The following is an 11,494-nucleotide window of genomic DNA, read 5'->3' on the forward strand; positions in this document are numbered from 1 at the left end:
TACTAATAAAAGACAAATCAAGAGTACTTAAATAATAACAATAACAATAAAGACAATGAAGACGGATCTGATGGGTACACTACAAAATAATTGGACTTTTACAACACTTTTCTAGCAACACTTATTAAAACTGTCTCATGGACTTAACTGATAAAAAAGCCCAAACTCTAAAAAAATCCTTTTAATCTGGATGGACTTTCAGAATACAAAACCAAGTCCAAATAAAAAAAGCCCGATATTTCAAAATGAAGTCCACTTTCTTATTTGATCTACATCTACATGAGAAGCCAGAAGCAAAAGCGATGATGCAATTTCAACTCACGACCTAGATTGAAATCCAATCTCGATCAAATTGGTGTCATCAAATCGATCTTCATCAAATTGTTTCTCCAATCTCCGTATGGATCTTCGAGCTTCTCATACGCACAGAGATCGTGTCCTTTCTTCGCGAGTGGTATTAATTGCTAACCCTACTTCTGATTGCTTTTTTTTTCGATTTTGATATCAATGGTCTTTGCTCGATGTTGAAACTGCTCCGAGTTTAAGTTTAAGTTTGCTTGAGTTCTAGTTTAAGTTTGCTTGAGTTCCTCCGTCTACTTGAGTTCGTTCTAGTTCGAGTTTGAATAATTTTTTCTGCCAAAGTTGCACTGGACTTTGGAACCCCTTGTTTTGGTGCTACAATTTCAGGTGAGTTCAGCTGCATTTATTTGTTTCTTGTTCAATTTTTTTTTTCCTGAACACCAACTATTTGATGAAATGCCTTAACTAACGATTTACATTTACTGGGTTCAAGTCTCTTGGCCTCAAGGAATAAAACGGAAAGGCTACCGTGTCCCTGTCCCTATCCAATGCAAAACCATGCTTCTCAAATGTTTCAAATTATGACATGAATGCCTCAGTCTTCAACTTGGCTGCTCTGGATTCCATCTCAAGCCAAGGGTCTATCTCTCTGGAGGTTTTTAATGTATGAATGGTTCCATTCTACTGATCTATTGCTAATCATTTCAAGCATTTGAACATGTGATATTTTGTTTTGATGCAGAGGGGATGGTACCATAATGTAGTTTACTTGGGTCAGGAACAAGATATTCCAATTCTGACAATGACGTACGCAACATTATGTTTCCTCATCTCTTTTTTTCTTGTGCTCTTCTTCTGCCTAACCTTTTTTTTTGTAATTATTTAGCTGCCCTCTTTCGAATGTTGAAGGCTTTAAAACAGGGAAGCTTCCTCTGTGTGCTCCATCTAAAGAATATGCTAATGTCTTGGTAAAAGGCCTGGTGGAAGGAGGGCAGTTCTTAGAAGATGAAGCCATTGCTTACATAAAAGAAGCTTCTACCAGACCAATATGATTGATGGCAATTATAGTTGAGGAAGGTTCAACTATAGTTGAGGCAGGTTCAACTACAGTTGATTGAATGGTATGAATATAGTTGAGGCAGGTTCAATTTTTTTTTATTGATGAGCTTTATTGATTGAATGGTATGAATGAATTGAATTGATTAAATGGACAGGTTCAAACGAAGTGTTTTTGCATTGTAAATGATTTCCTTGATCTGAGCCTACTCATTTTAGTTGATTTGTACTATATGGATCGGTATTTTGCTACAATATGATAGTGTTAGTTTTTTAGGTTCAAAGATGATGAGCGGGTGACGAAGGAGGATATGAAGAGAGCATTAGAGGAGTAGTATGGTGGCTGAAGTTTGTTCTTGGATTTAGTTTGTTCTTTGTGATGCTGAAGTAACATTTTCAAAAAGAAGAGCTGGTTTATTGAAGAAAGCTCATGAGATCTCTGTTCTTTGTGATGCTGAAGTTTGTTTGATTCTCTTCTCCCATAAAGGGAAGCTCTTTGAATACTCTACTGATTCATGGTACTTTCTAATTTTACTCTTCTTAGGTTTTTTCCTTATAAGATCTGAATTGGGTTTTCATGTTAAACAAATACCATATATAGGAACTTATAGTATGTTGAAACATTTAACACATAAATTGCTTTTATATGAAACTACTAATGGTTCAAGTTTATCTCCTGAGCAGGACATAAGACGAAGCGTTTCAGGTAAGCTAAAAGTGTATGTTGATCCAAGTGTTAAAAGTGTCTGCTGATCCAATTCATGAAATGAGTAATAGATCCATAGTTCATATTTAATTTTTCGGCTTTATCAAACATGTAATTTGTCTATTTTATTTATTAATATATGCTTGTTTAAGTGTTTGATCCATCTCTATTCCCTTGCAGTAAAAACAAATGATATGATGTTGGTGATATATTTGTCTCTCTCATCCGAAGCGTCATTGCACTCCACAACTTGATTAATAACAAGGTGCCAGCCTCTTCCATGAAATTAGTTAGACTTGTAACATCTGCCCTTGTCCATGAACTACTGTATGCAATTGGTGTTAATATCGGAACAGACCTCTCTAACATGCTGCTAACTGGGTCTCCCGAAATGTACTAGCGCATTATCTAGCCACGAATATCACTTCCATTTCAAGGTACACTGAAATTTCAGAGTCATGAACCTGAGGTACACTGAAATCATGCCATGTCTGCTTAATCTATGTTCTCCATAGAGTGTTGTATGTATATTTGCTGCATGATTACTGGTAGAATGAGTTATAAACTTATCAATACCCAACTGCATAATATTGAATCATTGCCCATGTTTAAGAGATACTGGAGATACTTGGTGCCTCAGAAGGCTTCCATTTGAGCTCTTTCTAAAATTTGGAGAAGGCTTTTATTATTTTTGGACATTTAAACTTTAGTCACTTTAGTCACTTTAGTTATGTTGATTTCAGATTTTGTTATTTTTAGTTTATATTGGTGTAAATTGTACTGAAATTTTATTTGCATGGTATGTATGTGGTTATAATTGTTTTCTAGCACAGTACAAAAAAAAAATATATAGGATTTCTAGAAATTTACTGACAAAAATTCGTCGGTAAAATTCGTGCTTTAAATTGTTTAGATCGGATTACCGACCGATTTCTGTCAGTAAATCGTTTTGCTTTTTTTTTTTTAAAATGGATTCTAGCGGCGGTTTAAACCGCCATTAGAAAAGCGTCACTAATCAAAACCTTACCCCGTCGCTTTCATAAAACCGTCGCTAAAGTAGCAACAGTGGCATTAACAACACTTTTCCGGCGGTTTTCAAAACCGTCGCTAATATCTCTACCGACGGTTAAAACCGTCGCTATAGCAGAAAAAATCCGTCGGTAAAGGGCTATTTTTTTGTAGTGGTAAGAATCTCAAATCATTGTAAATTAGTGATTTTGAATTCAAATCCTAATATACAATACAAACTTTAATTTAGAATGGATGACTGATTAAGTTCGATGCCATTTATAAAATTCATATAAAAATTCAAAAAAAAAACCTTGAGAAGGATAAAACACTAAAATGATGTTGTTTCTCAAATTATAAGCCAAAATAATATTATTTTCGTGAAACATATGAGACCATTAAATCTGAATGAAAATTTATATTAGAAACGGTTAAATAAAATTACACGTTTAGAAGATATTTGGTCAACGTGAGAAGATGCAAAACTAGATTTTGCATAGAGAAATTTACATTAGAAACACGTGAGGAGGTCAAATGAGATATGAAATTGTTAGTTATGAGTATGACTTTTCTTCTCCATTGTAATGATGAAAAGAATAAAGTTCAAGAAAAAAACCCGATATATACTGAATTGATTGATGAAATCATCTATTATCATGTTATGTAATATAAGTGTTCTAGAAAACGGCCGTACTTGACGCTCAAAACTGAGAATCCATTCTGATTTTTTCCGATTAGATTTGCTGGACATTTTTTAACCGCTTGGGTAGTTCTTAGGTGGCTTTTTAGCCCGCCTAGTAAGTGCCTATGCGGTGATAGGACAAAAAAAAACACATTTTATTACTATTATTTTTTTCTTTTATTATAGTTCACTTTTAAAATTGTTGTTTGGTTATTGATTAATTGTGTTTATTAATTTAAGATGTTTTTGTTTAATTGCTTCCCACTTGTTTGCAGTAGAAATAATAGAGTTGGGCAATCCTTTCAAGTAATGAAACCTTATAATTATGGTGGACTTAGTAAGGTACAATGTCCTACTCAGGTGATGGGCTTTCTGTTGGGCCTTCATTTCCTGTAGGGACTTCATTAGCTCAATTAATTTAAAAATTGATAATTTTTAAAATTGATAATTTTTAAAATTAATTGAGCTAATGAAAGGTCCGTTTGTTTTATCTGCTGTTTGCTGTTGCTGTTTGTTGTTTCCTGTTACGGTTTGCTGTTTGCAGTTTGAAAAGGCTGCTATTCCAAAAAGCAACTTTTCGGTTACAAAAAGCAAACAGGAGGTGTCTAACCAAACACCTTAAACTCTCATTTTCAAAGTGAAAAGGCATGTAGAAAAGCAACTACCACACTAGCAACCTGTATGAAGGATATCTCTTCCATGCTCTTACAGATGTTAGAAGAGGAGTTCAATTTCTTGATAAATAAGAAGGTCTGTTCTGCATACTTATACATTCATATGCATTTTGTAAAACACTGAGATTTTATTTCCAATTATAATTTTTATGCAGGACCAAATGAATATTGAAACAAAGATCAGGAATATCAGGTTCATTGGAGAATTATGCAAGTTTAAAATTGCGCCAGCTGGCCTTATCTTCAGTTGTTTGAAGGTATATGTATGAAAGCTTATTGATGATTTTTCCTTTTCTTTTAACCTTTTTTGGTGATTATTTTTGTAATTTAAGATGAAGTTTGTAGCAATCAACTCTATCTGTTAAGTTGTGAGCTAGATTACATAGAGACTGAGGAATGTCATTGGACTTGTGTATTAATTGAAGCATGTCACTTAACGTTCTTTTCAAGCATGTTTAGATAGATTACAGAGACTGAGGAATGCCATTGGATTTGTGTATTAATTGAAGCATGTCACTTAACATTCTTTTCAGGCATGTTTAGATGATTTCACTCATCACAACATTGACGTTGCTTGCAATCTTCTTGAGACATGTGGCCGCTTTCTCTACCGGTCTCCTGAAACTACTGTACGCATGGCTAATATGTTAGAGATATTGATGCGCTTGAAAAATGTAAAAAATTTGGATCCACGGCATAGCACCCTAGTTGAAAATGCATATTATTTGTGCAAACCACCTGAAAGATCTGCCCGAGTGTCTAAAGTTCGTCCTCCATTATATCAGGTATAGTTTTACAGTCTTAAATCTTTTTTCTGCCAGTTTTGAAATTAGATACATTTATGCCTTTAATTGATCTTGCAGTACATCAGAAAATTGCTGTTTTCAGATCTAGACAAGTTATCCATTGAATATGTGCTGAGGCAACTTCGTAAATTACCATGGAATGAATGTGATGCATACCTTTTGAAGTGCTTCATGAAGATTCACAGGGGAAAATTTGGTCAAATAAACCTAATTGCTTCTCTTACTTCTGGTTTGAGCCGCTATCATGATGAATTTGCAGTTGCTGTTGTTGATGAGGTTTGCTTTTATTACCCAACCTTATTTTAGAAATGACTTCTTGTAAATGGGTTTCCAGAGTTTTGAAGTGCGAAATGTTGTGAAGTCCACATTCTCTGACGTACTTCATTGTGGTTCTATTGATATGCTCTAAGTTCTAGATCTATACTGTTTCTGTTGTGTTCTCTTTGCAGCATTTTGTTTCTTGCTTTCAGGTTTTGGAGGAGATTAGGCTTGGGTTGGAATTAAATGACTTTGGGGCACAGCAAAGACGCATTGCTCATATGCGCTTCTTAGGAGAGTTGTATAACTATGAACTTGTAGATTCATCTGTAGTTTTTGAGACGCTTTATCTGATCCTTGTTTTTGGTCATGACACACCAGAGGTATGAAGTTAATTGTACTTATCTATCACAATTTCATTTACACCTTTGATAATGAGATATGTAAAGTTTCAGGAGAAATGTTCCACTAGCAGACTACTGATTGCTCATATGCTTGTAATATTTTCCATAAGGAAAGGCATGCCTTATGGATGCAATTACTGTTTGAGCTTTCAACCCGTTGCATGTTAGGAATAATCTGAAATGAAAATGACACTAATATATGCCTCTATTTCATGTTATCAAGAACATGATTTTCACATGTGAAAAATATTCTTGTATTTGCAACCTGTAGCATTACTTCTAGAAGTGCAATCATGCAAATAAAACTACATCCTAGCTCTCTCTCTCTCTCTCTTCCAAGTTTTGTAATGTTTGGATCAAAATTTATGATCAGATTTTGTTTGATATATGGCTGTTCCTTACCATTTTGTTTCTTTGATTATGCATGATATTAGCAAGATTTACTGGATCCGCCTGAGGATTGTTTCCGGATTAGGATGGTTATCACTCTGCTGGATACCTGTGGGCACTACTTTGACCGAGGATCTTCTAAGAGGAAACTTGATCGATTATGCCTACAAGAAACCAAGTGGGTTGGAGCCAAGGCTAGAGAGATAGCTCCTTGGGGTTATAAGTTTTGGTACTCAGGAAAGGATAAGGGTAGAAATGGAGTAGGTATTCTTATTGATAGGGAGTATATTGATGAGGTAGTAGCGGTGTCTAGGAAGAGCGATAGAATTATGAGTGTTAAGCTAGTGATAGGGGATGAGGTTGTGAATGTCATTAGTGCATATGCGCCACAAATAGGATTAGATGTGTCTATAAGACAAGCTTTTTGGGATGACTTAGAGGAAGTGGTGCAACAGGTTCCTAGGGATGAAAAAATGGTACTAGGGGTGATCTCAATGGACACGTGGGTTCTAGGCGAGATGGGTTTGAGAGTGTTCATGGAGGGTATGGTTTTGGAGATAAGAATGAAGCAGGAAATGATATTTTGGAATTCGCATTAGCCTATGACTTGAGTATCATGAACACATGTTTTATGAAGAGAACATCCCACTTAGTGACTTATCGGAGTGGCGGTAATGCGAGCCAAATTGACTTCTTCTTAGTAAGGAGTGCTTGGAGAAAGAGTTATATTGATTGTAAGGTGATCCCTGGTGAGAGTACGACAACCCAACATAGAGTAGTGGTGCTAGATTTTCGAAGTAGGAAATGTATAAGAAAACAAACACCTCAAGTAGAGACTAAGATTAAGTGGTGGAAATTGCAAGGGGAGAATCAACAAAAATTTGTGGATGAGATGACCAAAAAAGATATTTGGACTTGCAATATGGATTCAGATATAGATTCGATATGGAATAAGATGGAGCATAGTATAAGGGAAGTAGCGAAGGAAGTTCTAGGGGAATCTAAAGGTAGCATGCCACCGGGTAAGGACACATCTTGGTGGACAGAAGAAGTACGACAAACAGTAAAGAGTAAGAGAGAATCCTATAAACTATTGGGGTAATGTAGGAGTGACGAGAACTACGAAAAATACAAAGAGGCTAAAAGGGAAGTAAAGAAGGTCATACGAGATGCTAGAGCAAAGGTGAATCGGGATCTGTATACAAGATTGGATACGAAAGAAGGGGAAAGAGACATATATAGAATTGCTCGGATGAGAGATAGGAAGACGCGAGATCTCGGAAAAGTTAAATGTGTGAAGGATGTGGACCGGAAAGTCCTAGTTGGAGATAAGGATATCAAGGAACGATGGAGGTCCTATTTTGATGACTTATTTAATGGAGATCGCCAACAAGATGTTGGAGATATAAGTATCCATCACGATATGATAAATCATGAATGCCTGCGGCGAATTCAAAAGGGTGAAGTCAAAATGACATTAAGTAAGATGAAGTTGAAGAAAGCAGTAGGACCTGATGGCATCCCTATTGAGATTTGGAGATGTTTGGGAGAAAGAGGAATCGAATGGTTGACGACGTTCTTCAACAAAATTTGGAGAAACAATAAGATGCCATCAGAATGGAGGAAAAGTACCTTAATCCCTTTGTATAAGAACAAAGGCGATGTCCAAGATTGTGCCAACTATCGGGGAATCAAATTAATGAGTCACACTATGAAACTTTGGGAGCGAGTGATTGAACAAAGGCTAAGGAGGACGGTGAAGATCTCGGAAAACCAGTTTGGCTTTATGCCGGGAAGATCAACTATGGAAGCCATCCATCTAATGAGACAATTAATGGAGCACTATCGAAATAAGAAGAAAGACTTGCATATGGTTTTCATTGACTTGGAGAAAGCATATGATAAGGTACCAAGGGAAGTACTTTGGTGGGCCTTGATAAGGAAAGGCATTTCGCGGAAATATATTGACATCATAAAGGACATGTATGAGGGAGCATGCACGAGTGTACGTACTAGTGTTGGGAAGACTGAAGAGTTTCCTATTACGATTGGAGTGCATCAAGGTTCCGCACTAAGCCCATTTCTTTTTGCCATCGTTATGGATGAACTAACAAGTTCACTTCAAGATGGTATACCATGGTGCATGCTGTTTGCAGATGATATTGTGTTGGTTGATGAGACGAAAGGAGTGGAGATGAAGTTGGAACTATGGAGGCAAACTCTAGAATCTAGAGGCTTTAAGTTGAGTCGAAGTAAGACAGAATATTTGGAGTGTAAGTTTAGCGGCCGTAGGAGTAGGGAGGCAGGGACAATCACCCTAGATGGGAGAGTTGTGCAGGTCTCGGATTGCTCCCGGTATTTAGGATCTATTATCCAAACGGATGGAGAAGTAGATGGAGATGTTGCTCATAGGATTAAAGCTGGTTGGTCGAAGTGGAAGAGTGCTACGGGTTTCCTTTGTGATCCCGGCATGCCTAATAGATTGAAGGGAAAATTCTACCGGACGGCAATTAGACCAGCATTGTTATATGGTACGGAGTGTTGGGCAGTGAAACACTGCCACATCCATAAGATGTCGGTGGCGGAGATGCGTATGTTGAGATGGATGTGTGGTCACACGAGAAAGGACCGGGTGCGTAATGAAATAATTAGGACAAAAGTAGGGGTCACATCTATTGAGAATAGAATGAGAGAAAACCGACTAAGGTGGTTTGGCCATGTGAGACGTAGAGCGCTTGATGCGCCGGTTAGGAGAACCGAAGAGTGGCAAATGGATGTAGTGGTGAGGGGTAGGGGAAGACCTAAGCAAACTTGGAGGAGGGTGATCGAGAGTGATATGAGTTTATTGGGAATTGAGGAAAATATGGTAGTGGATAGGACGGAGTGGAGGGAGCGAATCTGTGTCGCTGACACGACTTGATTTTCACGGTTTTATATGATGGTTCATGTTAGCCGACCCCGAATCATTTCGGGACTAAAGCTTTGTTGTTGTTGTTGTTGTTGTTTCAGCGTTACATCCTAGCCAAAGGTGCATTACCGTTTGACGTTGAATTTGACTTGCAGGTAAGTCATGGAAGTTTCTTCTTTACATGAGTTAAAATTGAAGTTGTTAAGTGGATTGACCAATTGCTCTGCAACATGACACCAATCACTTTATTGCTGCCCATGGGTTCAACTGAATGTGTTGCTCTATCTTTTGTTGATTTAAGAAATTTTATTAAAGGTTCTTATAATGAAGTAGAAGATTTCTATCTGGAAACTGGTAGACTTTATTTTTCCTTTTTATTTGTTTATACATAAAGTAGATGTAAATGGACTGATGTTTTCTTATTGATGAATAGTCTGATGATGTTTCATTCATATGTACGTACATGCAAGGTTATGTTCACATGTTGGAGCATTTGCAGGATTTATTTGCGGACCTACGGCCTAGCATGATTCGATACTCATTGACTGAAGAAGTTAATGCAGCTCTTGTGGAACTTGAGGAGAATGAACGAACTGGTTCTATTAATGACAAGGTCAATAGTGAGAAACATTTTGACAATGAGAAACCCTCAGGCCGGAGCACTTTTAATGCCTCAGCTGCCAATGGAAAAAATAATGTAAATGGTAATGAGGAAAATGGTGGAACTCACGAAGATGGCGGCAGTGACACTGATTCTGGAAGTGGAACCATTGAGCAGGAAGGTGATGAAGACGAGTTGGAAGAAGATAATCATGATGATGGGGGTGATACAGATCAGGATGATGATGATGACGATGATGGACCTGTTTCTGATGAGGATGATGAAGTTCATGTTAGACAAAAAGTGGCAGAGGTAGATCCGGTGGAAGCGGAAAATTTTGAGCAGGAGCTACGAGCAGTAATGCAGGCAAGACTCCGATTTTGGGTGTTCATAAGAGCTGTGGCATACATTAATGCATGTATTTATTATTTTGTTTTTTCATACTACAGTGCCAATACAATTCCAGTTTGTTGAGTTGATGTTAGACCCATTTTTTGAACTGTGAGTGCAGGAAAGCATGGAGCAGCGGAGGCAAGAGCTGCGTGGTCGGCCAGCATTAAATATGGTGATACCTATGAGTGTCTTTGAGGGGTCGACCAAAGATCATCATGGACGAGTTGGAGGGGAAAGTGGTGATGAGGCGATGGATGAGGATGTTGGAGGAAGGAAGGAAGTTCAAGTGAAAGTACTCGTGAAGCGTGGGAATAAGCAACAGACGAAGCAGATGTACATTCCGAAGGATTGCTCTCTTGTGCAGAGCACGAAACAGAAAGAAGCAGCTGAATTCGAAGAGAAACAAGATATAAAGCGGCTGGTCTTGGAGTACAACAATAGAGAAGAGGAGGAGAATAATGGGTTGGGAGCCCAGACATTGAATTGGATGCCAAGTGGTAGCAACAGAATTAGCAGCCGTGGTGGTATGTGGGAAGGGAGCAGTAGTAGAGGTGGTGGATCACGTCATCGGCATCAGCATCATTCTGGCAGCGGTGTTTATCATGGAAGAAGAAGGTAATTCGTTGGAAGCAGAAGAAAGCGGGATTCTCGACTTTTGAATGCACATAACCTACACTTGAAAATGGGGTTTGGCAGCAGAAGAGAAACCTTTTCTATTAACATCAAAATTCTCCGGTGATGGAATTATTTACATAATCAACAGCATCGAAATTCGCAAGTATCGGGATTATTACTGCATTTATCAGTGAAGATGCATAATTGGTTAAATATCTGAGAAATATTGATGTTAAAAGAAAGTATTTATTATGTAATTTTGGAAAGGGTTGTGAGCTATGGCATGGGGCATGGGCTGAATGAACTGAGCTACTGTTTGGTTAGTGGGCGCATTAGATTTTGTTCGGTTCGTTGGTTGTGTATATTTTTCAAAAGCCAACAAGTTTTATTAGGAGACTTTATGTGCTTTGTATATGTATGTGTATTCTTGCCATCAAGGTAATATCGGTCATGCTTGGCGGTAAAATTAAATCTTCGTATATAAGTCTGAAAACGATAGAAATAGATTTCAACTTTATTCCAAAATAGATTGAGTTTAAGGGTTAAGGTGGAAAAATATCCTTGACGTTTTGGGTCAGGAGTAATTTTACCCCTTATGTTTAAACTCATGTAATTTTACCTCTAATATTGGTAGTCAAAAAATAATTTTACCCCTAATGTTGATAATTTAGATCAACTTTAAGGTAAATTATT

At 37.4% G+C, this 11,494-nt stretch overlaps 1 protein-coding gene across 15 annotated transcripts; it reads left to right on the plus strand.

Moving 5' to 3' along the window:
• Window positions 1–277: 277 nt before the first annotated feature.
• Window positions 278–11,276, plus strand: LOC136227888 (regulator of nonsense transcripts UPF2-like). 15 transcript variants are annotated; one of them, XM_066016666.1, is made up of 16 exons: window positions 278–687; window positions 794–964; window positions 1,043–1,107; window positions 1,187–1,421; window positions 1,634–1,874; window positions 2,041–2,075; window positions 2,243–2,499; window positions 4,028–4,094; window positions 4,391–4,502; window positions 4,582–4,683; window positions 4,960–5,211; window positions 5,290–5,508; window positions 5,703–5,873; window positions 9,294–9,347; window positions 9,692–10,159; window positions 10,305–11,276. In XM_066016666.1, the coding sequence occupies exons 8-16, from the start codon at window positions 4,078–4,080 to the stop codon at window positions 10,803–10,805; spliced, it is 1,896 nt and encodes a 631-aa protein (XP_065872738.1). In that variant the 5' UTR covers window positions 278–687; window positions 794–964; window positions 1,043–1,107; window positions 1,187–1,421; window positions 1,634–1,874; window positions 2,041–2,075; window positions 2,243–2,499; window positions 4,028–4,077; the 3' UTR covers window positions 10,806–11,276. The 15 variants fall into 15 exon arrangements, with proteins under 15 accessions (XP_065872738.1, XP_065872742.1, XP_065872734.1 ...); XM_066016670.1 differs by having other exon boundaries at window positions 2,243–2,327; XM_066016662.1 differs by having other exon boundaries at window positions 2,041–2,062.
• The last annotated feature ends 218 nt before the right edge of the window (window positions 11,277–11,494 follow it).

The sequence above is a fragment of the Euphorbia lathyris genome, chromosome 4 (assembly GCF_963576675.1).
Source record: "Euphorbia lathyris chromosome 4, ddEupLath1.1, whole genome shotgun sequence".
NCBI classification, from domain to species: Eukaryota; Viridiplantae; Streptophyta; class Magnoliopsida; order Malpighiales; family Euphorbiaceae; genus Euphorbia; species Euphorbia lathyris.

Excerpts from the sequence above, each read along its gene's own strand:
- LOC136227888 (XM_066016657.1), top strand. Across the intron at positions 4,503-4,581 it reads ATTTCTTGATAAATAAGAAG|GACCAAATGAATATTGAAAC; the intron begins GTCTGTTCTGCA and ends ATTTTTATGCAG. Across the intron at positions 4,684-4,959 it reads TTATCTTCAGTTGTTTGAAG|GCATGTTTAGATGATTTCAC; the intron begins GTATATGTATGA and ends CATTCTTTTCAG.